The sequence below is a fragment of the Oryx dammah genome, unplaced genomic scaffold, assembly GCF_014754425.2.
Source record: "Oryx dammah isolate SB20612 unplaced genomic scaffold, SCBI_Odam_1.1 HiC_scaffold_9, whole genome shotgun sequence".
Lineage (NCBI taxonomy): Eukaryota > Metazoa > Chordata > Mammalia > Artiodactyla > Bovidae > Oryx > Oryx dammah.
Genome location: NW_024070193.1, coordinates 59953643 through 59979464, shown reverse-complemented (window position 1 = coordinate 59979464; position 25822 = coordinate 59953643). Strand labels below are relative to the sequence as shown.

The following is a 25822-nucleotide window of genomic DNA, read 5'->3' as shown; positions in this document are numbered from 1 at the left end:
TCCCAGCTTGCAGCGCTGCGCGGCGGCCGAGCCGGCAGCGGGCCGCCTCTGGCAGCCCCGGGCCAGGCGCCCCCGTCCCCAGCAGCGGGGGTAAGATGGCGCTGAAGAGGATCCAGAAGGTAAGAAGTCCTTCCGCCTGAGGGCTCCTTGCGAGTCCGAAGCATTGACTCTCGGGTGGGGACGCCACGGCCGCCAAACGAACGGCAGCTGAAACCGAACAGAGAACGGTAACACCTGCCAGGGAGGGAGGCGGAACCGCCGCCCGCGCGGCCTTAAAAGGGTACCGCGCAGCGCGCGGGGGCGGGGCGGCGTCACGTGGGGTTAGCGTCGCGCGGGACGGGGCGGGGCCCCGGGCGGAGCCACGGAGGGTTAGCGTTCCACACGCCTCTCTCGCCTCCCATCTCGGCATCTGTGGCAAGGTGCGGGCTCCTTGCACCTTGGACGCTGTGTTCCGGGCGCCTGGGCGGAGAGGTGGCGCCTGGCCTCAGAGGAAGGAGGGCATGCCCTTGTGGGGGTGTCTGGAGGGCTGGTCAGAGGAGTCGAGGCTTGAGCTGGATTCTAAGGGATGAGTACGAACTCTGCAAATGCAGAAAAGGAACAGGGCGTTCGCGGTCTTGGAGAGATGCCGTGACTGGGCTTGGAGTGGGGAGAGCATGACTGAGGTTTAAGTGCCGCTGGAAGAGGGGATGGGAGTGGGTGGGCAGGACTAGGGTGGGGGTATTAGGGGCAGTGTTAAAATAACTTTTTTATCCTGTAGGTAATTGGGAGTCCTTATGGGCATTTAATATATTAACTAGAATTTGGAGAATGCACAATAGGAGGAAGAAAAAGTATTTTCAGTTATGCTATATTATTTCTTTACATCATAGTATATCTACTCTCAGTCTTTTCCCTTTTCTTTAAAAAAAAAAAAAATTACACTTTGCATCCCGCTTTTTCACATAGCATTAAACGTAGGCATTTTTCATGTTGTTAGATAGTATTCATAACTGTAGTTTTTAACGTCAGCTTTCCAAAAGTATATGACCATTAATTTAGTTAATCATTATCTGTAGTGAATAAACACGTGGAAATGGATGTCAGAAGGCAAGGAACTTAATCATCCCCAGCCTCCGTGTCCTCATGTTTTTATAAGTTGTTTTCTTTCTTTTTTTAGACTTAGATGATACATGTTCAGTACATGCATGAAGTATATCAAGCGCTCAGTATGAATTAACGACCACTGATATTCTAAATTTGATAGGAAGTAAATAATTCTGTGATAAGCATCATTGTATGGTGAATTTGGTCAGTGCAGGAGGCTCTAGTTGGATCCCTGTGTTAGGAAGATCCCCTGGAGAAGGAGATGGCAACCCACTCCAGTATTCTTGCCTGGAGAATCCCATGAACAGAGAAGCCTGGCGGGATATAGTCCACGGGGTCCCGAGAGTTGGCTGTGACTTAGCGACTAACAGCAACACGGTGAGCTTAGGTTTGATTGCCTGAGGTGGGATTGCAGGATATCTTAAGAATATATTGTTGTTCAGTCGTAAGTGCTGTCTGACTTTGCATCCTCAGGGACTGCAGCACACCAGGCTCCTCTGTCCTCCACTATCTCCCAGAGTTTGCTCAAATTCATGTCCATTGAGTCAGTGATGCTGTCTAACCATCTCATTCTCTGCTGTCCCCTTCTCCTTTTGCCTTCAGTCTTTCCCAACATCAGGGTCTTTTCCAATGAGTTGGCTCTTCACATCAAGTGGCCAAAGTATTGGAGCTTCAGCATCAGTACTATCGATGAATATTCAGGGTTGATTTCCTTTAGAATTGACTGGTTTGGTTTGATCTCTTTGCCATCCAAGGGACTCTCAAGAGTCTTCTCTAGTACCACGATTCAAAAGCATCAAGGGGATGCTAAGGGTAAGGCTCATTTTTAATAAACAGCTCTCCTAAAAATAATGTGTTTAGCTAATTATTCTCTCAAAGAGGTCATCTGTTATCCTAGGACTTTGAGACAGGTGAATGATATGCTCAAATCTCTGTCGTGAAAAGAGGCTTCTGGCTCTGCTGTAGCCTGGAGTGGCCAGAGGGGGAACTGAGGCCACTGTGAACATCCAGTGAAGCTGTCGTCCAAGTGACTGACTGTGGAGCAGATGCCAAGACAGGAACTGTGCTTGGATGACATGCAAAGGGTACAATCAACAGAACTTGAAAAACAGTATGTGGTGAAAGTGAGAGAGGGGGATGCACAACATGGATAACTGATTGGACGGCAGTGTTATTGCCTGTGTTGGAAATCAAACATTTTGAGGGCAGGGAGTAGGGTGAGGGAGATAAGGGTGTAGGTTTGAACTTCCATGTCTGAACATATAGACTGACAAGATTTGTAAAAAGGAGAACTAGGAGAAAGTGAAGAGGAACTAAAGAGCCTTTTGATGAAAGTGAAAGAGGAGAGTGAAAAGGTGGCTTAAAATATACTGTCTAGGTTTGTCATAGCTTTTCTTCCAAGGAGCAAGTGTCTTTTAATTTCATGGCTGCAGGCACCATCTGCAGTGATTTTGGAGCCCAAGAAAATGAAGTCTGTCACTGTTTCCATTGTTTCCTCATCTATTTGCCATGAAGTGACCTTGTTTTCTGAATGTTGAGCTTTAAGCCAACTTTTTCACTCCCCTCATTCCCCTTAATCAAGAGGCTCTTTAGTTCTTCACTTTCTGCCATAAGGGTGGTGTTATCTGCATATCTGAGGTTATTGATATTTCTCCTGGCAGATTTTTTTTTTCCTCCTGGCAATCTTGATTCCAGCTTATGCTTTATCCAGCCCAGTATTTCGCATAATGTACTCTGCATGTAAGTTAAATAAGCAAGGTGACAATATACAGCCTTGTACTCCTTTCCCAATTCAGAACCAGTCCATTGTTCCATGTTTGGTTCTAACTGTTGCTTCTTAACCTGCATACAGATTTCTCAGAAGTCAGGTAAGGTGGTCTGGTATCCCCATCTTTTTAAGAATGTTCCACAGTTTGTTGTGATCCCTGGTGGCTCAGACGGTAAAGGGTCTGTCTACAATGTGAGAGACCTGGGTTCCATCCCTGAGTTGGGAAGATTCCCTGGAGAAGAAAATGGCAACCCACTCCAGTACTCTTCGCTTGAAAATCCCATGGACGGAGGAGCTTGGTGCAGGCTACTATCCATGGGGTCACAAAGAGTTGGGCACGACTAAGCGGCTTCACTTTCACACAATCAAAGGCTTTGGCATAGTCAATAAAATGGAAATAGATGTTTTGCTGGAACTCTTGCTTTTTCAATGATCGAACTGATGTTGGCAATTTGGCCTCTGGTTCCTCTGCCTTTTTAAAATGCAGCTTGAACATCTGGAAGTTCTCAGTTCATGTACTGTTGAAGCCTGGCTTGGAGAACTTTGAGCATTAATTTGCTGGCATGTGAGATGAGTGCAGTTGTGTGGTAGTTTGAACATTCTTTGGCATTGCCTTAGGGATTGGAATGAAAACTAATATTTTCCAGTCTCGTGGCAACTGCTGAGTTTTCCAAGTTTGCTGGCATATTGAGTGCAGCACTTTAACACCATCATCTTTTAAGATTTGAAATAGCTCAGCTGGAATTCCATCACCTCCACTGGCTTTGTTCAGAGTGATGCTTCCTAAGACCCACTTGACTTCGCATGGCTGGATGTCTGGCTCTAGGTGAGTGATCACACCATTGTGGTTATCTGGCTCTAACATCTTTTGTGTATAGTTCTCTCTGTATTTCTGCCACCTCTTCTTAATCTCTTCTGCTTCTGTTAGGTCCATACTATTTCTGTCCTTTATTGAGCCCATCTTTGCATGAAATGTTCCCTTGATATCTCTGATTCTCTTGAAGAGATCTCTAGTCTTTCCCATTCTATTGTTTTCCTATATTTCTTTGCACTAATCACTGAGAAAGGCTTTCTTATCTCTCTTTTCTATTCTTTGAAACTCAGCATTCAGATTAATAATATATCTTTCCTTTTCCTTTCATTACTCTTCTCAGCCATTTGTAAGGCATCCTCAGACAACCATTTTGCCTTTCTGCATTTTTATTGCGGATGATTTTGACCACTGACTCCTGTACAGTGTCACAAAACCGCCGCCCATAGTTCTTCAGGCACTCTGTCTATCAGATCTAGTCCCTCAAATCTATTCCTCACTTCCATTGTATAGTCATAAGGGATTTGATTTAGGTCGTACCTGAATGGTCTAGTGATTTTCCATACTTTCTTCAATTTAAATGTGAATTTGGCAATAAGGAGTTCATGATCTGAGCCACAGTCAGCTCCCAGTTTTGTTTTTGCTGACTGTATAGAACTTCTCCATCTTCAGCTGCAAAGAATATAATCAATCTGATTTTGGTATTGACCATCTGGTGATGACCATGTGTAGAGTCTTCTCTTGTGTTGTTGGAAGAGGGTGTTTGCTGTGACCAATGTGTTCTCTTGGCAGAACTCTATTAGCCTTTGCCCTGCTTCATTTTGTACTCCAAGGCCAAACTTGCCTGTTACTCTTGACTTCTTGCTTTTGCGTTCTAGTCCTCTATGATGGGGGCTTCCCTGGTGGCTCAGACGGTAAAGCGTCCGCCTGCAATGTGGGAGACCTGGGTTCAATGCCTGGGTCAGGAAGATCCCTGGAGAAGGAAATGGCAACCCACTGCAGTACTCTTGCCTGGAAAATTCCATGGACAGAGGAGCCTTGTAAGTTATAGTCCATGGGGTCACAAAGAGTTGAGCACGACTGAGCAACTTCGCTTCTCTTCACTTCCTCTATGATGAAAAGGACGTCTTTTTTTTTTGCTGTTAGTTCTAGAAAGTCTTATAGGTCTCTATAGCACTGTTCAGCTTCATCTTCTTCAGCATTAGTGATTGGGGCATAGACTTGGAGTGATTTGCCTTGAAAACAAACAGAGATCATTCTGTTGTTTTTGAGATTGCACCCAGGTACTGCATTTCAGGCTCTTTTGTTGACTATGAGGGCTATTCCATTTTTTCTAAGGGATTCTTGTCCACAGTGGTAGATGTAATGGTCTGACTGTAAATATTAATTGTTCTTTAGAGATAACTTACAAAACCAGGAAAGTAATATCATATTTACATCTACTCTAAGATGAACAGTTTTTTACATTTTCACACCTTTGAAATTGGGGTGCTACTTAAAATCACTGGCAGTGTGACTGTCACTGTGTGAAAGCCATGTCACAGCAGTGTGTATTGAGGTTAAGTGCATTGTCGATGTGTTGTTTAATTGCTTTAAAAATGTCTCCAAAAAGATATTTTGATTTAATGCTGAAGATTAAAGCTTTTGTAAACACAGGCACAGAAACAGAACAGTGAGGAATAAATTTTATATTAATGGAATAAATGTTGCTGGAAAAGGGACTGCAGTTCTTTATTTCCATACCAAGCTAACCAAATGCTTCATAGACCACAGCAAGGAAGATAGCATGTACCGTCTAGTCAGTGAGATTTGCTGAAGTTTGTGCAAAAGATTGTGTATTGTGGGCCTTTCTGTAAGAAAACTCCAGAAACATTCATGGATGACTGTTTAAGAATTGCCACATCACCATTGCCTGGAAGGCACAGGGTATGACTGTGAGGATACCCGTGACCCAGGGTTAGTACAGACTCAAAACGAGGAGAGCCCATTTATTTATTTCACTTGTCTTCTACTCCTTTTTTGCTATGCATGAATGATTTTAAAATCCAAACATATGCCCAAGTAAGCTTTTTGTTGTTGTTTAGTCACTAAGTTGTGTCTGCCTCTTTGCAACCCCATGAACTGTAGCATGCCAAGCTTCCCTGTCCTTCACTGTCTCCTGGAGTTGCTCAAACTCATGTGCATTGAGTCAGTGATGCTATTCAACCATCTCATCATCCTTGGTTGACTTTTTGTCCATCTGCCCTCAGTCTTTCCCAGCATCAAGATTTTTTCCAGTGAGTCAGCTCTTCTCAGCAGGTAGCCGAAGTATTAGAGCTTCAGCATTAGTCCTTCCAATGAAAATTCAGGGTTGATTTAAGGGATTGACTGGTTTGATCTCCTTGTATTTCAAGGGACTCTCAAGAATCTTATCCAGCACTACATTTCAAAATCATGAATTCTTCCGTGCTCAGCTCTCACATCCACACATGACTACTGGAAAAACCATAGCTTTGACTTAAAGCTTAGTTTCAAATTAAAATTAAAATTTTAAGAGTAAAGAGTCTCATAGGATATCACCTATATGTGGAGTTTTTTTTTTTTTAATTATACAAAAATGAACTGATTTACAAAGTAGAAATCAGACATAGAAAACAAACTTATGGTTACCAAAGGGGAAGAGGGGGTGATAAGTTAGGAGTTTGGGTTTAACAGATACACAGTATAAAATACACAAGGACCTACTGTATAACCCAGGGAACTATATTCAATATCTTGCAATAACCTATAATGGAAAAGCATCTGAAAAGAAAAAAAAATTATAAAACTGAATCACTTTGCTATACACCTGAAAAAACACAGCACTGTAAATCAACTATACTTAAAAATTTAAAGATAGCAATAATACAACCCACAGAATGGAGGAAAGTATTTCTCAAATATTAATATCTGAGAAGGGATATATATCCAGAATATGTAAAAATTCTTACAATGCGAGAATAAAAGACTGTCCAAGTAAAAAATGAAAAGAATGCATTTGGTCTTAGTTTAATTGCCAGTGTGTTTTCTTTCTTGGTTGCCTATAAGATTGTGTCTTTCATTGAATGAGATCTTGAATTGAGTCAGTAAAATAAATGAGTGTGTACTATGTTTGCTTCACTATTTTCCTCTGGTAATCCACTCTATTTTAACCTTTTTCCTTTTCAAGACTCACTTATCATCAGTGTTACTTATAACAATAAGTATTACACAATGTTAACCTGCTTAGTCCTTTACAATTTATGAAATATTTATGCATTTATCATTTAGGTAATAAATTCCCATGGTTCAAAATTCAAAAAGTGCAAAAGAGTTTACAGTGAAAACTCTCCCATGCACTCCTGTCTCCATCCACCCAGTTCCTCTCCCAAGGTGTGATTAGTGTCATTAGTTTCTTCTGTACTCTTCCAGTACTAGGTATCTCTATACATTCCTCATTCTTCTTATTATAATGCTAATAATTGAATCCTCTATACACTGTCATCCTTGATTTTTTACCAAGTACATTTGTGTACATTATAAACATTAAAAAATTATAGCCAAATATTAGTACTGGCCAGTTGGCAGACATTGTAATTACAACTCAACAGATAATTTATACTGAGGCCCAAAGAGGTCAAAGTTGTTTTCCCAGTGACAGAACTGGAACTCAGACCTGGGTCTTCTGGCCTCTGTTGGGAAAGCACAGGAATGCAATATATTGGTAGATGAGTTTCTTTCAACTCACACTGTTCTTCCTTGAAATGCCAGTTAGCATTTGAAACTCATTGGTTCTAGTTGGAGTCTCTGTCAATTGAGACCCACTTCTGGGCCTTCAGGAATCATCAACTCTTAATAACCATTCACCACACCCTTTACAAGGTATTTGCCTTCTAGGGACAGGGAACAGCCCATGTAGATGCCTGGAGGTATGGAGAAACCTGGTGAGTTGGGGGGAATTGGCCAGGTACTCTTGCCTGGAAAATCCCATGGACAGAGGAGCCTGGTAGGCTGCAGTCCATGGGGTCGCAGAGTCGGATACGACTGAGCGACTTCACTTTCACTTTCACGCATTGGAGAAGGAAATGGCAACCCACTCCAGTGTTCTTGCCTGGAGAATCCCAGGGACGGGGAAGCCTGGTGGGCTGCCGTCTATGGGGTCTCACAGAGTCGGACACGACTGAAGCAACTTAGCAGCAGCAGCTAGCTTTCCTGCCCCCAGTTGCTCATGTGATCTCTCCAGGATTTGCCTTAGCCTCATTACAGAGCTCATTCATTCATACAGCATTGCAGGGAGTATAAACAGTCCCCTACAGAGTGGTTGTAGAGGTGTGGAAGCGCAAAGCAGAGGTAAACAGGCAAGGGACTGTTCTGTAGAGCGTTCTGTAGGCATGCTGCACGTCTGAGCATGTCCTCTGGTCCCCTCACCTGACATTAGTTTTTCCCCAAGCTCATTTCTATTGTGACAACTAGTAACACTGGGTACTTCGTGCTTATCAAGAGTAACTTATTTAGATACATTAGATACTAGCTAAGACAGAGAAGGCAATGGCAGCCCACTCTAGTACTCTTGCCTGGAAAATCCCATGGACGGAGGAGCCTGGTAGGCTGCAGTCCATGAGGTCGCTAAGAATCAGACACGACTGAGCGACTTCACTTTCACTTTTCACTTTCATGCCTTGGAGAAGGAAATGGCAAACACCTCCAGAGTTCTTGCCTGGAGAATCCCAGGGACGGGGGAGCCTGGTAGGCTGCTGTCTATGGGGTCGCACAGAGTCGGACATGACTAAAGCGACTTAGCAGCAGCGGCAGCAAAGAACTGACCAGTGGTATACTAGTAGGTGTTTAAAAACCAACCCTCCTCTGGGATAAAACTTGGCCCTGACTTGTGGTACTTGCTGGCTTCTGTAATATAAATATTCCCACTGTGGCCAATTGTATTTGTGTGTAGATGGGATAAGTACAGAACGGCCAGAGAGGTAGGCATTATTAGAATGATCAGCATGCCCAGAGATTACAAGGTGGGATCAGGAGGTTCTTTGTGGATGAGCTCAGTTTCAAGCATTGTTAAGGTAAGGAGAAATGTGATCAGCTAGGTTTAAACTTCATACATAATGCCCTAGACCCTGGGATTTGCCATCCTCTGAGGAGTTTCCCTGCAACCTGATGGACCATTACTTGTGCCTCATTCCTTCTCTTTCGAACCCCTCTGGAGACCACAAGAAGTTTACCCAGATCTGGAACCTAGGGAGAGTGAAGAGTGTTAGGAAACATCCTAGTTCATGCAAACTATAGTTTTTAAGTCACTGCCCAAAATCTTAGACCTTGAGGCTCATGCTGGGTTAGGATAACTTTTGGAGATTGTGTCCACAAGTTGTATCCCATTTAGGGAATCTAGTTATAATGTAATTCCTATTTCCCCCCCATTGGTACATAGTATAGCTGTGCTAGACTGGTTCACATGTCCTTCATCTCCCACTTGGAGCCTTAGGACTCCCATACAACCAGTGGCGAGTAGGGCAGTAGTGGGGCAGAGAGATTGAAATACAGGAGCCCTGTCCTTGACTGGGCACTTCCTCTGGGCTAAGTGCTTCCATTCAGGAGCTCAGAGCTAAAGCCCAGCCCCTGCCCTTCTCCACCTGAGTGGTGTTGGGGCCCTGCCCCCTTTCAGCTCTGTGACCTTGGGTAAGTAACTTAACCTCTTTACCTCTCAATCTTCTAGCTTATTAATTAGAAATGGTAATACATTTTTTCACACGTATCTTCACAGCCATGAGCAGACCCTTGTTTTCAAGGGTATTGGAGATCACTTGTTTTCATTAGCCAGACTCAACCCCTCCTGAAGTCTGGAAGCCCCCTCCCACTAGGAGAATGTACTTCTGGCCAAAACGTGTGGGTTGTAGAGCAGTATCCCCAGTTCACACCCCAGCTCTGAGCTCCCTATTTTGTGTTCCAGGAATTAACTGACTTGCAGAGGGACCCCCCTGCCCAGTGCTCCGCAGGACCTGTGGGAGATGATTGTAAGTACCCTTCAGGGCTCCAGATCCCATGAGCCTTGCAATTAAGACCCCCAAATTTATCCATCCCTCAGTTTTTTTGTTTTTTGTTTTAAGAAAACTTATTGTTGTTACTGTTGTTTTCTCTTCCTTTACTGATGAGTAGCTTTTTCATTAGATTCATTGACTTCATAGCCCGGCTGGTCAAGATGTTGCTGGAAATCACCATCTCCTTCCACTGGGGCACAAGAAAGCCATCTGGAAAGCCAACTAAAACTTGGGGCATTGCTGGAAAAATGGTCATGAAGCTAATCATGGAGGACCTTTTGCTGTTGCACTTGGGGGTAGAACTGGAGGGCTGGTGAAGGGTGGGGAATGGGGCTAGCTCCTTGCCTCTGCGAAGGGAAGGGACAGTTCTTTTCTCCCACTTCTGCTCCCAGGGAGAGACTGAAGGAACTGCAATGGGCAGCCCTCTGCCTCCCTCTGTAGCCAACTGGCTGTAGGCCATGCCGCCCAACACTTGGATATCCCAAATCTACTCTACTGTCCCACTTCACCTCTACTTTCTGAGCATCTTAGGCTCTGGGATGGCTCTGGGATGCTCATCCTTTACTGTGAGGCTGTAATAGCTGCATCTGAAGGAAAAGTAGGCGGAAGAAGGAAAGACTGTGTAAAAAGAGGGGTGGTGCCCTTCAGGGACACCAAAGAATTAAAAACAGGTACTCAAACAGAACTCATATATCAATGTTCATTGCACCATTGCTTATAATCCCCCATTAACAATCCCCCATTACATGCCCATTAACAAATTAATGAATAAACAAAGTGGTATATATGTGTGTGTATACATATATATACACAATAGCATATTATTTAGCAATAAAAATGGATAAAGTTCTGACACATGCAATAACATGGATGAATCTTGAAAATATGCCATATAAAATAAGTCAGAAACAAAAGGACATATATTATATGATTCCATTTATATGAACTATCTGGCCAGTCAAGGCAGATATAGAGACAGAAAGTAGAGTAGAGAGGTTTGTAGACACTGAGAGGAAGCAGAAGTGGGAAAATATTTCATGGTACAGAATTTCTATTTGGAGTGATGGAAAAGTTTCAGAAATGGATAATGTTGGTGGTTGCACTGCATTGTGAATGCACTTAATGCCACTTTGCACTTAATGCCACTTATGTGACACTTAAAAATGGCTTAAATGACATATTTTATGCTACATTTTCATGTCCAACTCTTTGCAACCCCATGGAATTCTCCAGGCAAGAATACTGGAGTGGGTAGCCATTCCCTTCTCCAGGGAATCTTCCCGACCCAGGGATCAAACCTGGGTTTCTCATATGCAGGCAGATTCTGTACTGTCTGAGCCACCAGGGAAGCCATATGCTACATTTTAAAAAACTTTTATTGTATTAAAATGCAAGAAAGAAAAATTTCACGGAGATAGGAAAAAAAAAAAAAGAGGAAGTAGTCATATGTGAGGAAGAAGTCATATGTGTGTGTTCCTGCATGTTCTGTGGGCTGATGCTTAGAGGAACTGAAAATGGGCAGACAGCTACTGAAAACGGAGGATTCCAGAAGCTTTATGTGAGAGTTTAAATAATTTTTTAGAGCAGAACAGAAAAGATACCCATTGCATATGCAGAGTTAGTGAACAAGTGTAGCTTCACTGGTTTGTTATTTGATCTGTGTTGTCCTTCCAAGTGTCATAGGTCTCAGTAACATATTTTCCCCTCTTACCTGTTGCTTAAAATAATGTAAACTGGGGTTACAGATAAGATTGAACTGGTAATGATTCAGCTTCCACTTTCTAAAGGTACCCCTTGGTGTTCCTCTGCACCACACATTCTCACCCTTCACTGCAGCCCTGTACTGGTAAGCAGCCATCTTTATCTGAGAGTCTAGCCACTCTCCATACTCAGTACCTGAGTTTAGATGAAGTTTGCAGTCTTGGAAACTAGCTAACCTTTTGGGGCCATTTCATGCCTGCCCTGTGAGTTAACAGCCCCTTTCCGGAATCCCTCTGCAATTTCCGTTCTCTTCCTGTCTCTTCTGGAGGCTTCTGTTCTGACTGTGCCTTTGGGTTCTGCTCAGCCCCTCAGCAGACCTCAGCAGTTAAAGTGAATGGGACCAAAGGGTCACCTGTTTGCCAGAAGGAACCACTCATATTATCTACTCCTCCCCTTCTCTGTATATTAATTATCAAAAAACATTTGTTTAATAAAGAATTCCATTCTATACTATGATTAGGAAAATGTATACCTACCAGCTAATGATTAGTAAGAGTTGGAATAAAAGCAGTCAAAAGAAAAAGAAGTGACACTTTATTAGCTTAGGCAGCCTCATTGTAGATAAAAGTGTTCCCATCAGTAGCATTTCTTGAAACATTTGAAAAAGGGCAAGGGCCGCTGTGACTATCTTTGGATACCTGTAGGAGCTCAGGAAACCTCTTCTCTTATCCCTCCAATCCTTCCCCTCCTCCCGCTTTGGCAATTTCCTGTCTGCTGGCAAGGGCAGAGTCGGTGAGATATTTGAATAGATGGCAGGAAACCGAGTACAGGACCAGGTCTGAAAATTGGGGCTGATTTCACACCCAGGATGGAACCATGAGACAGAATTCCCTAGAGAATAACAGATCCTTCAGATGTTCTCTGCACACCCCCTAGGCGGGTATCTATGCACTTTCCACAAAGACTGGAGAGTGTCCTGGGAGCTTTGGAACTGAGTCATCCGCCTGCTCTAGGCCAGTCTTGCTGAGCGTACAGGAGCTTTTCTAGGGCTGTGTACAATAGTAAAAGTAGCCTGACTCCAGAGAGGGCAGCAGGTGTGACGTGCAGCAAGAGAAGGCTCTAACATTCTAAGCAGGGCCGTGGCCTGACCACCAGCTTGGTGGGAACCTGGGAGGGAAGAACACGAGGGCCTGCTCTTGGCTTGTCACCTAGTCCTGGGGATGTGTGAGAGGACACAGGTGGGAAAGAGCCACTGAAGCCCCAGGGCCACAGGCAGTGATTGACTCCTGGAAGAGACCCTTTGGAGAAGGCTTCAGAGTAAATAGTGAAGAACTAAGGAGAAGAGAGGTTTATAAAAGTAATATGGAAAGTGGCTAAAGCCTACCTAAGGCTTAATTCTGTGCAGAGAGAAGATTGAATTGTAGTTTACTGGCACCTAGACAATAAAGAATTAAATTTTGCCCTTAAAAGATCTGGCCTTTGTCCCTAGCCTCAGGAAAGCGATGTCTAAACTACCCTGCCTGATAGGACTGTTTAGGCCTTGACCCAAACCAGCAATGTGAGTTAGGTGGGGGCAGGCCACACTAGACACCAGCCAGCTGGTTTAAGGTGGAGGTTTGGGATCATTGCCAGAGGAACTGGAGACATAGATCAGCCATGTGAATAGTGCATTAATCCATCCTGCTAACATGATGGAGTTCCAGTAAAAGCTCTGTACACCGAGCCAGGGTTGAGCATCCCAGTAGGCAGTATTCCTTGTAATGTCACACATCAATGCCAGGACTCCAGGGAAGAGGACAGTTGAACGTCTACATTTGGACTCTACCTGGAACTTTCCCCATGAGCTCTTCCCTTAGCTGACAGTGACCTCATCCTTTTACTTTGATAAATCAGAGCTGTGAGGACAACAACCTTTAATGAATCTGGAGTCCAATTAAATTACAGAAACCCCTACAGAGGCGGTTGGTGTCAGAAGTGAGGGCAGGCTTGTGTGTGAACAGCATCCTCTGAACAGAGCAGCTCCTCTTTGGTGGAGAGACGTGTTTGCTGGAGAGGCTCACATTCCTGTCTCTTTTTTGTCTTGCAGTGTTCCACTGGCAAGCCACCATCATGGGCCCGGTAGGTAGCAGCTGCTCAGCTCAGCCCTTGCCTTACCTGTTGTGCCTCTCGCACATGTACTAATCTGCTTTTGGTGTCTCATCCTCCAGAATGACAGTCCTTACCAAGGAGGTGTTTTCTTCCTGACCATCCACTTCCCTACCGATTATCCTTTCAAGCCCCCAAAGGTGAGGACGGGGGACAGGGACAGTGTGTGATGAAGTCACTGGTACAGAAAGCTGCACCCGGGGCTTTTCCCAGGGGCCCTTATCCACCACCAGGAGTACAGCTTGCCAGGAATTAAACTCTGGGCTTTCAGGACTCACTGTTCATGTGAGCAAGGGCTGGTGTGGTGAGGGCTTCCTACTGAAGCCATGTTTTCAGGGGTGTTCCTTGTGGGGTGGCTGAGTTAGGATGTGTCTCAGGCTCCAGCTCCCTTCTCTGCAGTCCCTTTCAGTCTAGGACAGGACTTCTCAGCCCCTGCCCCAGGGACCCTGAGATTTTTGTGGTAATAAAGCCTGAGATAGGAGGTGGGGAGAGGATTGCTTCTAGTATCTAGTGGAGGCCAGGAATAGTGCTCAGCATCCTGAATTGCACAGGATGGCCCTGAATGTCCACCGGTGGAGAGAAGCTGGCCTAGGACCCTGGCAAGTCACTTCTTCCTTCCCCTGGAGGAGTCCTGCCTTCATGAGATTCATAGTCCCATGCGGGAGAAGTTTAGTATGAGAGCTACGCCGTGCTGAGGAGAAGCACGGAGCAGGAAAGTGGGATAGGACAGTGAGGGAAGGTGGTAGTGGGGTCACCCTGATCATGGAAAGGGTCACAGGGAACTGGAGGGCAAGCCTTTGTTTGGGGGTGGGAAGGATGACTGCTAGGGGACCCATGGTGTGCAGTCAGTTGCTCTGCTGTGGTGAGAGGCTGGATAGGGCAGAGACTGGTTGTTAAGGCAAAGCAGGTGGCATGTTCCAAGGTGGAGCCAAGAGCACAGGCAGATGTGGTCACACAGCAGTGATTGTATGTTATTCATATCATTTTAAACATATTTTTATCTTTCTGATTGAAAAATTGATAAATATGGAGAACTAACTAATACACAGATGGAAGTCAGTCTATTTATAAACCTATCCCCAGAGAAGATCACAGCTAATAGCCCTACCGATTATCCTTTCAAGCCCCCAAAGGTGAAGACGGGACAGGGACAGTGTACATTTCTCCAGGGTTTTGCTTCATATACCAATATACATTTTAATTCTTTTTTTTTTTTAATAAAATTGTCAGTTCTGGTTGTGAATGAGGAAACCAAGGCTTTGAATGGGCACTCTATTTCCTGAAAATGGTGTGGCTTATAGTGGAGGGTGGGACTTGAACCCGGATGTGTCAGCCTATTTTTTGGTAACTTTTTATTTTAAATTAATTCTAGACGTAGAAAAATGTTGCAAAAATAGTACATATTTTCCATATATGCCTTGTCTAGCTTTCCCTGAAATCAACATCTTACTTTATTGAAGTCCAAGTATCAAATCCAGGAAGTCAGTGTTGGCCACATGCTCAGAGCTAAACTGATGGCCTTACTTTTTCACCAGTTTTCCTCATGTTCTAGAACTCTGCACTGTATTTATTGTCTTGTCTCCTCCATCTCCACAGTCTGCAACAGAGCCTCCATTTCCTCTGGTCTTTCATGACCTTGATGCTCTTGAGAGGTAATGATCATTGTCAGAGACCACCCCCCGATTTGGGGTTTGTGTGCTGTTTTCTCAGGATTGACCTAAGGTTTTGCATTTTAGCAAGACTTACACAGAAGTCTTGAATCTGTGCCAGGGCCCCCTGTCTCAAGGTTTGTGATGTCTTACTGCCCTGAGGTTGACCTTAATGGCTCGGTTAAAATCAGACCTTTCACCCCTGTGTGCACATTCTATCTAAGCAATGAGGAGAAGCCCCTCTGGGCTCCCCAGCCCACAGCTCTCTCTGGTCATTGCCACCAGAGGCCATTGGTGCCTCCATATTTTAAATCAGAGTTAAATGTGGTTAAAATTCTGGAGACTGCCAGCTTTTAACAAAGAAGGCTGGGTTGTGCTGGGTACAAGGGAACAGATAGTAAAATACCTCTTTTAAGTATAACTTATTTCAGGGGTTTGGTTGAAAAAGCACATTTCATGGTCTTGAATCTACCCCCACTCTCTCCTTTCCCTGTTGAGATTTGCTGCAGTGTCTTGTAAAGTAGCGTCTTATACCCTTCATTAGTGTATAAGTTGCTGCTGATCTTTTTTAAAATAAACAGATAGGATATAATCCTGTGTGTCTGTTGAGCATTTTCAGGATTCCTGATTGCCCAAAGACAAAGCAAAAGCAGCGCCTATTATTAGAGACTGAAGTCAGCCCTGTGAGCGAGGTTTACTGTAGCAAGGAGAGTTGTGTGCCAAAATGTTGTGTCTTCTACGGTAGAAGAAAGTGTTTCTGTCTTTTAAAAAATCTCCTTTCCACAGGAGAACAAAATAAAGTAAGATTGCTGTTTGGGTAAGAATTTTCTGGGTCTGTGGGAGGAATCTGGCAAAGTTGCATGATCTTCTCTACAGGAGATAATAAAGAATAAGGCAAATATTTAGTGCCTGAGTCACTTTGGAAGTTTGATGCTTCCTGGAAAAAAGTGAAAAGTGAAAGTGTTAGTCGCTCAGTCATGTCCAACTCTCTACAGTCCATGGGCTGTAGCCTGCCAGACTCCTCTGTCCATGGGATTCTCCAGCAAAAATACTGCAGTGGGTGTACTGGATCTTTCCAACCCAGGGGCTGTCAGGAAGTCTCCTGCATTTCAGACAGATTCTTTACCCTTTGAGCCACCGTGGAAGCCCTCCTGGAAAAAGTCATTTGGTAACAGATGCTGAGCCTCACATACACAGCCTTCCTTCTCCTCATATTCTGAAGTGAGTTGTTTTAAAATGAAGCCAACAAAAAAAGTCCTGTTTTATTATAAACTGTTTCAGACATGTAAAGTACTGTAGATAATCATATAATGGATGCCCACATATTCATCATCTGGCTTAAGAACTCCATTATTCAACAAGACTTCTGAGTCCTGGCCATTGCTCTTTTTGTTAGCCCTCAGAGCACACTCTTCTGGGGGAGATGGTGTCAGTCCCCGCGTCTAAGTCAAGAGCCCAGCAGGGAATGGGTTGGGGGACTTTTTCTCCAGGTGCCCCTTCCTGTATCCCATTCTGGTTTGGAATAATGCCCAGCTCACCCAGGATTGTGCAGGGCCAGGTATGTCCCAGTAGTGGTCATTTCCACCTTACTTGGTTCATTTTCCAGACAGATAAACAATCTAGAATGTCCCTGTGGTCTGTCTGACTTGAGGTCTCTCATCTCTGCAGGTTGTTTTCACAACCAAAATTTATCATCCCAACATCAACAGCAACGGCAGCATCTGCCTTGACATCCTACGGTCCCAGTGGTCTCCAGCACTGACTGTGTCAAAAGGTAAAAAGGTAGATGTGCACACTAGGTTCTGATGCTGTGAGTGCCTGTCTCATCCCCATCTCTGTCAGGGCAGTGTTTCTACCCCTGCACTCCTGAGAGCAAATTCAGGCTCCGGGGAAGCAGCCACGGTCCTAGCCCGTGGTCACAGCCTGGAGGGGAGGAGTCCGAAGTGGTGCTTTCCCCACCCCCACCGTGTCCACCTGGATCTGTTGCTTCAGGGTGCTCCAGCCAGACTGTTGCACGGGTGCAAAAGAAAATATTGATCCTATCTATACTTTTGATCTAAAAGTAAGAAAGGCAAATATTACATTGCCTCCTCCATTCTCTCATTTATTCATTTATGCAACATGGATTGTGAACCAGCCCTGAGTGAAGAGGACACAAGGCCTGTGCTCTGCGTGAGGGTGAAGAAACCAGTCTAAACTGGGCTTAAAGGATGCAGATACTCCTCAACTAAGACAGGCTGAACATGGTTGTACAAACCCTGAGACTTGAACACAGAGGGTGTGAGTTACCTGTCAGTGGAGTGAGTAAGGTGGTAAAAAAAGCAACCTGAGAGAATCAGGGTACCAGAGCCCAACAAACAGAGTGGAGTGTGAGGCAACGCAGGTGGCAGAGCTTTAGGAAGCAGAGGGGGGACCACAAGGCACCAGGACAGCTGACCAGAGCAGGCTCTTTGAGACTGCGTGGTAACTCTACAGGGAAGGCTGCCCACTCCAATGTGGTGATGCAGATGCCGTGGAGGCAGAGCTGACTCCAGTACTCAGGCCTCCAGGAGACAACTCCACACTGGGGGCCTGCTCCTCTCTGAGCTGAATCCTCACCCCACTGCCTAGCATGCCTTTGGGTGCTGGGGTCAGGACACTCTCTAAGAAAGTAGGGAGAGGAAATCAGAATGGCCAGGAGTAGACACTTGAATGTGGTAGGAAGGAAGGAATTAGCCCTCTCATGACACATCCTTTGAGCTCAGAACAGCAGGAGAGTTGAAGAGCTTTAAAAAGACAAATCATCCCTCAATCATAGTGTACCCGGTTTACCATAGTTTAACTATGGTCAGGACTTGGATAGATTCACTGAGGCAAGGATGATACTTGTTTGGGGTGGTACAGAGGGTTCCAGAGCAAATCTAGGATTGACAGTGCATTTAGCCTAGACCCTAACAATCCCAGCAGCACCACTTCCTCAGCCTCCAACCACTCCCTGGTGGGAGTGTCCTCACAGGTCCAGAGCAGAACGGAGAGTGTAGGGCAGTGTGCATTTGCTTGGCAGTCACACAGACCTGGTTCTGAATCTTGTTTTTACCCATTTGGTGGGTGTTCCAAGTCTGTAACCTTGGACAGGTCACCAGAATCTTCTGAGTTCTGGTTTCTTTAATAGTGAACAGGGCCCCTGGGACCAAACAACAAAGGTACGTGGCATGGAGCCAAAGGACTTTTGAGATCAGGAAAGGGAGGCCAGCAGTGCCCTAGAGCAGATGTAACTGGGACACCACAGGGTAAAGTTGCTGTTCAACTGATAGATGGACAAAGTAAATACATTCATATTCTGATACCCCAAGAGTCTTGGGGTATTAGAATAATTTTGATGGGATGTTGAAGAGAAAATAATTGCTCTGTCAACAGAGAGTTCAGTTTGAGGGGCTCACTGGGCCTGGGGTGACCTGGAAGCCTTGTGACTGCAGTTGACTCATTGTTTCTTTCCTTTCCAGTTCTCTTATCCATCTGTTCTCTGCTCTGCGACCCCAACCCTGATGACCCTCTGGTGCCAGAAATAGCCCATACCTACAAGGCTGATAGAGAGAAGTATGTGTCCTCTTTGGGTTGCCTTTGGGCCCCAGCTGCTCCAGGCAGCTCCCAGCAATACCCTGAGCTGGTGCTTCCAGGCCAATGAGGTTTTCCCATGGACATCATCCTGCCCATTCTGAGCTGGGCTGAGACTCCTGCCTCTCTCACTAACATATCCTTTGACTCTGAGGAGGGAGAAGGAGATAAAAGCTGTTTGCCCTCCTGGATAGCTCATCAGCTGCCACTACTGAATCCTAAAATATTATTGCCAAACCTGCCCTTGAGGCCAATAATGTCAGTGGTCAGCCAACAATGGACTCAGAAGAATCTGACAGCAAGAAAATTCTGGATTAAAATACAAGGATTTTATCACAAGATAATGGGCTATCTGCTCAGATGTGCCCAGGGTGAGGCCAAGGCTGACTGAGGTGGGAAGCACTGCTGTGCTCAGTTTGCTAGTTGAGGCTAAGAAGTAAGCAGTGTGTTCCTGATTTACTGACAGACCCTCGCTGCCAGCTCTCTGATTTCCAGACTCTTGACTGTAGAATTCTGACTCACGTGGCCAGACGCAACCATGTGCACTGTAGCCTGAGCAGATGTCTGTGGCTGCTGAGGCAGGTACATTGTGTGAAAACCTCTGAGCGTTGACAGCACTGTGAGAAAGGGCCAGCCATGGCAGGGCCCCAGGCATCAGCAGTGGCGGCCCTGTGAGCAGCTCGGGGCAGGAGCAGGGTGCAGAGGGTGGAGTTGCTGGCTTTTAAAAGAACTTTCCAGTAGGTCTTTCAGTTCATTATTTCTCTTCTGTCTAAAGAGATTAGAATGGAATGTGCTTTTTCCAGCATATATTTCTTGAAACCTTTATAGAGCTCATTATTTCCCTCATTTCAGTTCTCCTGTATGACAAAGTGATTGTTAATTGATGAGATCTTAATTTGTATTTATTTCAACACTTGTTATGATATATTTTAGATATACCAGAAGTGATTTTCTTCATTGTCTCCTCTGATTACATAGCTCTCTTACAGTGTCATGGCACCAGGTTTCATTACAGTAATGTGGATAAATGCACATATTCTCAATGGGCACCAGACCTGCTCTCTGGCTGCCAACAGTGGCGCTTACTCACACTCTGGTGGCCAGATTCATGGAGCCCATGTGCTAGATACCAGGGACTGTCCAAGCTGACCTCTGTGTATCTCTTCTTGATCCAAATGCATCCATGTTGAAAGACAGGAGAGAGGGAGGGAGGAGGTCTATTACGCTCTTAAATCTTCCACAGCAGATAGTTGTGAAGAACTGCTAGGACTCACCAAGCTCGGGATTTATGGCCGTGAATGACATGTTCCTGCTCCAGGTGGTCTATTTCATTCATTCATCCGTCTTAGGTATTTGATGAGAAGCAACAGCATTTCCCCTATATCAGTTCTTTTCTCTACCGCACATTGAAAGGAAGTGACCATTATGAATGAGGGTGTCACTTCCTCTACTTTTTTCTTCCAGGTACAACAGACTAGCAAGAGAGTGGACACAGAAATATGCTATGTAAGTGCCTCAGAGGTTTTACAGGAGACATTGTCCAAGAGAAGCTGAGCTGAGCTATTGGCTGAGCCACTCACAGAGCGTCATCTCTTCTGCAAACAAATGCTGATTACCCACTTTCTCCAACCACAGCATGTTGGTACCACTCTCAGCCATCATGGTTTTGACAGCGTCATGTCTCTGATGCCAGATCAGTAGTCACTGTTGTGATCTGCAGCCTTCCTGGCTACATTGGAATCGGTCCCTCCACCCCAACTCACTGCTCACCTATTCGGAGGACCTGTGTGCCTCCCCTGCCTGGCCTCACTCAGGCGGCATCGCTTACCATGGCGCCACACAGGGGCCCCAGTCTGGCCCCTTACCACGTGCTTTTTGCCTTTTAGAACTCAGTGCCCAGGGAGGAGCGAGCAGTCTTTCCTCACATCGTGTCTGCCACAGACCACATCCTGAGGACTCCCACCTCATCCCAGGAGTTCTGGGAATGGTGAACAGTGTCACTGGGAAGCGGAGGCCTCGCCCCACAGCTGCCACCAGTCTTCCTCCCACACCAAGAAGCTGTAAATAGAAAGTCAGGATATAAAGCACATAACACGCCATGAGAGATGACTGTCCTTTTAGAAGCAAGAACAAAATTATGAAACCTGAAAAGATTTGGGTTATGCTTTTCTATCTGATGAGATTTTCACCACCCCTACCTCCTCCCACTCAGAGCCTACATGAAGGCAAAGTGTGAGCCATTCACTGAACAGAACACAGGGAGAGAGAGGGACTTGTTAAATGTAAATAAAAATGTAATGCACTCATAACCCTAAATGATAACTGACATTTAAGTCTTTTTTTTTCCAGGGAGAACAGAAGATATGGAAACTTTTAACAGGTAGCCCATCGGGTAACTGGCCTCCTCTCTTAAATTTCTGATGTAACACATTTCAAGAGCTGCCTTTAGAGTTCAGAGGTTTGAGATTAGGTTAGTGAGGAGAAGGGTAGTACAGGGATTATTCTAATTGAACCTCTGAAGAGAGGAGGAAAATTGAGGGACTTCACATCTCTGAACATCCAATTTGGCCTAGTCTTTTCTAAGTGGTTTTCAAAGCTAGTCCACTCCCAGAACAGCCATATGAGAATGATGTTTGGGTAAGTAGGACCAGGAAGTGGAGAAACACAAAATTCTTCAACCAGATGGCCAAGTCTGTGGAGTTTGGAAGGAGGCCTGCAGCCCTTGCACCTGGGGATCAGCCCTAGATGACCATGTGAGCCTGACCTGCTCCAGAAACTCTGAAGTTGTAGCACAGCTTCACTGTTCTTGCTTTCCAGCAGGAGTGCTGGGATCAGTCACCACCACTTGTAGCAAAGCAGGCAGCAGTCTGAGCCTGGTCTGCATTTACTTTACAGGGTTCCGCATTTAGGATCCTCAGTTACAAGGCAGCTTTCTATGTTCCATGGGCTCCATTCCCTGCTTTGTACCATGGTGAGGATTTGCCCTGTTAATTGTTTCTCTCTCTGCCACCCCTTTGGTCTTTACTTAAACAAAATGATAAACTTCAGGTGTCCCCTGGGAACACTGCCATCACACAACTCTGCCATTTCAGACAATGGCCATAATACTCCTTGAACCAAATATAACAAAGTATGGGAAGGTGGGACAGATTCCAGTTTCAGAGACAAGTCAGAGGTTCAGAGAAGGAATATCCAGGCCCAAGTTGGTGTTGAGTTGGAGGGTGCCGTTTTCAGCCTTTCAAGCTTATGACTCCCCAGAAGCTCATGAATTTTCTCTGTCTAGTTAAAATTTTCCCAAGCCTGCTGTCTCTGTTGGCAATAATGCAATAGAAAAAGTAAAATTATCCTTTGGGATCCCTACTGTGAATTACCATTCACCCTTTTGCTTGATTTGCACTCTGTACTTGGACAGGCCTGTATTGTGCCAGGCCAAGTGATGGACAGTGATGTTCTGCAGGGCTGTCCCTGGCAAGTTCCTTGGACTCTCTACCCCTGAGAAACTTGATTTTCAAGCCTTCCAGCACTCAGGTTAGCCTGAAGGACGGGCATCTTAAGTTGAAACCCTTACTTTACAATGCACTGTGTGCAGGCAGCTCCCAGATATCACACAGGTATAGATATCATGTTTCCAAGGTGAGTCCCAGGTCAGTAACTTAACACCAGATCTAAAAATCTAACTGTGCAGTGATACTTTGTTTTCTCCATAGACCAGAGATACCAGGGAATTGCATGATCTTAAGCAATTAATCCAACATGAACAAATGACTTAACTCTGGCCAAAAGTATCTCAGTTTGCTGGATGGAGCTGTGATCTTGATCCTTTGGCAGACTAGGAAGACCCAGGAGTTCCAAGAATATGGCAAAGGGTCAAAATCTCCTGACAAGGGGTTAAAACACCAGAACACCCATGTGCAATGGGCCTGGCAGCTTACAGCTGACCCATGTGTCAGCACCATGGGATCCAACACCACCTGACCGCAGAGGCTCAACGAGAGGCAGGTTTCTGTCTCTCAAATTCAGGACAAAGCCTCCTAAAGTGATAAAGAGGTGCTTGTGAGACTGGTCAACAGAGCTCCTGGCCCAAAGGCCTGTTCTGGTAGAGGAGGAGAAAGCCTTGGGAGCAGCACGGGCCACTTGTCCCTCTTGCCCTCGCCTGCCCCCTCTTCTGTGCCTCTGTTCCTCCAGCTCTTCTCACTGTGACACGTGCTTCCTCCCTGGCAGCACTGGGTGAGGGTTGAATGAGGATTAGACCTAGCCATTACCAACCTGAGTCCTTGGACTCTTTAATCAATAGAAATTGATAAGAGATCAGACAAGAAATTTAGCCAAGGCTTTACTGGAACTCACGCTGCAGCAGTGGGGAGTAAGAACAAGTGAACCGTTGCCCTTGCTTGACCCCTGCAGGTGGCAGGGCGAGCTGGTGGGGTGGACCAGTGGGTCAGGTTGGAAGGGTGTCTTGGGTGGTCTTCCAGCCCACATGGTGGTGCTGTGTGCAAGGATCATGTGCAGAACCCTGCTTTTATTCCCTGTACCTCAGAAATGACAGTCGGGTTTTGGTCTTTTTGTATTAGTCAGAATTGACCCCAACTGTGCATTCATCAAGTTATTTTTAGTCCCTTATAGTTTCTTTGTGTTCTGTTGCTCAAGGAGATGTTTGTTCAGTTGCGAGCACTCCAGTAAAGGGACCCAGGCCCCAACCTATCTCACCAGCACCCTCACAACAGCAGCCTGGTGCCATGCAGGCAGGCACACTGGCTCCTTCCGGTCTGGTGATCTTCCCAGCCAGTCTGCTGGCCTCATCATGACCACCACTGGGGTTTCTCTTCTGTTGGCAGAGGGATTTTATTAAAAACAAAAATAAAAACCTACAGAAAATCTGCAAACCCTCTCTCAAACCAAATAGTGGTTTCTTGACTTTCCTAAAAAATGTCAAGTCTCCATATTACCCCATCTCCACCGCACTTCTCCCAGGCTCCTAATCCTTACTGTCAGATAGGCCTACTTGAGCTGTCCAGCTCCCTGCAACAGAGCTTACCTCTGGGTGCATGGGCTTGGCTGGGCTCCACTTTAAGAGGTAATGACAGAATTGCCCTCTCAGAGCCTGCCTCTCACCCATGCTTCCCTCCCCACCCCCACCACCACCACAGTAGCTCAGGGGGCTAGTCATGGGGAATGTCCATCACCGCTGGCTGGTCATTACTTTCTAATGACTTTAGGTGGCTTTATCCAGGCACTGACTGAGCAATTGCCAAGTGCAAGGTGTGAAGGGGAGGGGAAAGGAAAAGAATTATACAGAGAAAATGTGGTTGCTTTCTGGGAGTTCACTGGAACTACACAGGCCTCAGGAAGGAGCTAAAACTAGGGTAGGGCCTGATGGATGGACAGGAAGGAGGGTCCTACAGGCAAAGGACTGTGTTCCCCAACAAGCACAGCACATTCTGGAGCTCACTCAGCAACCTGGCGACACTCCCACACATGGCCCTTCTGAAACTGGGGCCCTGTTACCTTCTGGGTGGCACAGCGCTCACCTTTCTGGGGAATCATTGAAGGCAGAGGAGTGCAGGATGAACAGCAATTTTCATATTAAGTGGATGGCATAGTTCATATAAGCTGGTGTGTAAAACCATTTCGCACCCTAGACTCCCAGGGAAACAAGCACCATCACTGGGCCAGGGGCTTTGTAGGGGCAAGGACACAGGCTCAGAGCTGCATCTGTCCCTCCATCCGCATGAAGAAAGGAATGAAGTGACATTAGGCCTGGGCCCAGCCTCATCTCAGAGCTTGTTCCCAGGAGCAGTAATGACTTGGCCAGGGCACTAGAAGGCCAGGCGTGCTCAATGGGCAAAATGATCTACCAGCTCCAGAAATAAGGATGCAGATGGAGGCATGGGCTGTAAAGTTGGGGGTGGCAGAGGCAAGGGGTGAAAGGCTAACTACTCTTCTGAGGGAACTTGGCTAGTTCTTCTGTGTCAAATATCCAGCAGTAGGAATAACCTGGTAGTCCAGTGGTTAGCAGTCTGTGCTTCCACTGTAAGGGTCACAGGTTCAATCCCTAGTCGGGAAACTATGATCCCACATGCCATGTGACCAGAAGCAAGCTCAGGACACCATCCTGGAACAGGAAGAACTAACAATAACTTGTCAACATCTTTGGGTTTAAAATGTTGGCAGAGTTGTAGTTAAACTGCAAAATCCCCATCACCTGTACCTTCTGTTCCCTTTGAACCTTCTAGAATTTCTGCTGACTTCTTGCTGTGGGCCGATCTGTCTACAACAGGGAGCTTGGCTGATGCACACATGCCTCCAGGTCTTTGAGGTCAAGGCTTCAGTAAGACTTGAGAAGCTAGAAGCCCTCACAGAAAGAGCTATATGAGCAGCAAGTGTGCCCTCTCTGTAAAGGGTTAGGATGGCAGGAAAGAGCACTGCTTCTCCTGAAGGAGGCGGTTTTGCCCTTTCTGTGAGACACCACATACTGACTTGTGGCAGCCCCTTGTAGCCAAGCCTTAAATGACAAGCAGACCACATTGGCTATTCCCTCCCTACCTGCGGGCCTGAGTCACAGATCAAGCTCAGGATTGCAGCCTTCCCACCTTTCTATACTTGACTGCTTACCCTCTGTTTAAATCATAACAAGGATTCAACTAGGAAGCTTTGGGGTATTTTTGTTTTGTTTTTAATCTCTCAAGATGTGAAGTATTTGTTTACGGGATTCCACTTACCATGCAGCATAAACACGTTTTCTTTTTAGGGCAGGAAAACCAATGATTTCATTTCTCCCTTTCTGTAGTAATGTGGCCATGTGTGGCTGGAGCATAGAGATGTAATCCTGGTGGTTTTTAAGAAAATTATTTTCTTGCTAATTGACACTTCTGTGGATGAAGACTTTGAATAAAAACCTATTATTTTCTACCGATTGTTGTGGTGTCAATGGTTATGTACCCTCAAAATTCCTTCGTTGAAATCTTAACCCTTAAGGTAATGATATTGGGAGGTGGGGCCTTTGGGAGGTGATTAGGTCACAGCAGTGGAG

The 25822-nt window shown here is 45.5% G+C and overlaps 1 protein-coding gene across 10 annotated transcripts; it reads left to right on the top strand.

Annotated features, from left to right (window-relative positions):
• On the top strand, positions 1–25706 carry UBE2D4 (ubiquitin conjugating enzyme E2 D4 (putative)). Of its 10 annotated transcripts, none has more exons than XR_005722067.1 (10): positions 8477–8731; positions 9616–9679; positions 13491–13522; positions 13612–13689; positions 16867–16972; positions 18681–18774; positions 20257–20298; positions 21142–21172; positions 21688–21763; positions 23440–23692. XR_005722067.1 is itself a non-coding variant. In XM_040246367.1 (10 exons), the coding sequence occupies exons 1-8, from the start codon at positions 8654–8656 to the stop codon at positions 21167–21169; spliced, it is 522 nt and encodes a 173-aa protein (XP_040102301.1). In that variant the 5' UTR covers positions 8477–8653; the 3' UTR covers positions 21170–21172; positions 21688–21710; positions 23440–23692. The 10 variants fall into 10 exon arrangements, 9 of the variants coding, with proteins under 9 accessions (XP_040102306.1, XP_040102305.1, XP_040102308.1 ...); XM_040246367.1 differs by having other exon boundaries at positions 21688–21710; XM_040246372.1 differs by lacking the exons at positions 8477–8731; positions 21688–21763; positions 23440–23692 and adding exons at positions 1–119; positions 25026–25706.
• The last annotated feature ends 116 nt before the right edge of the window (positions 25707–25822 follow it).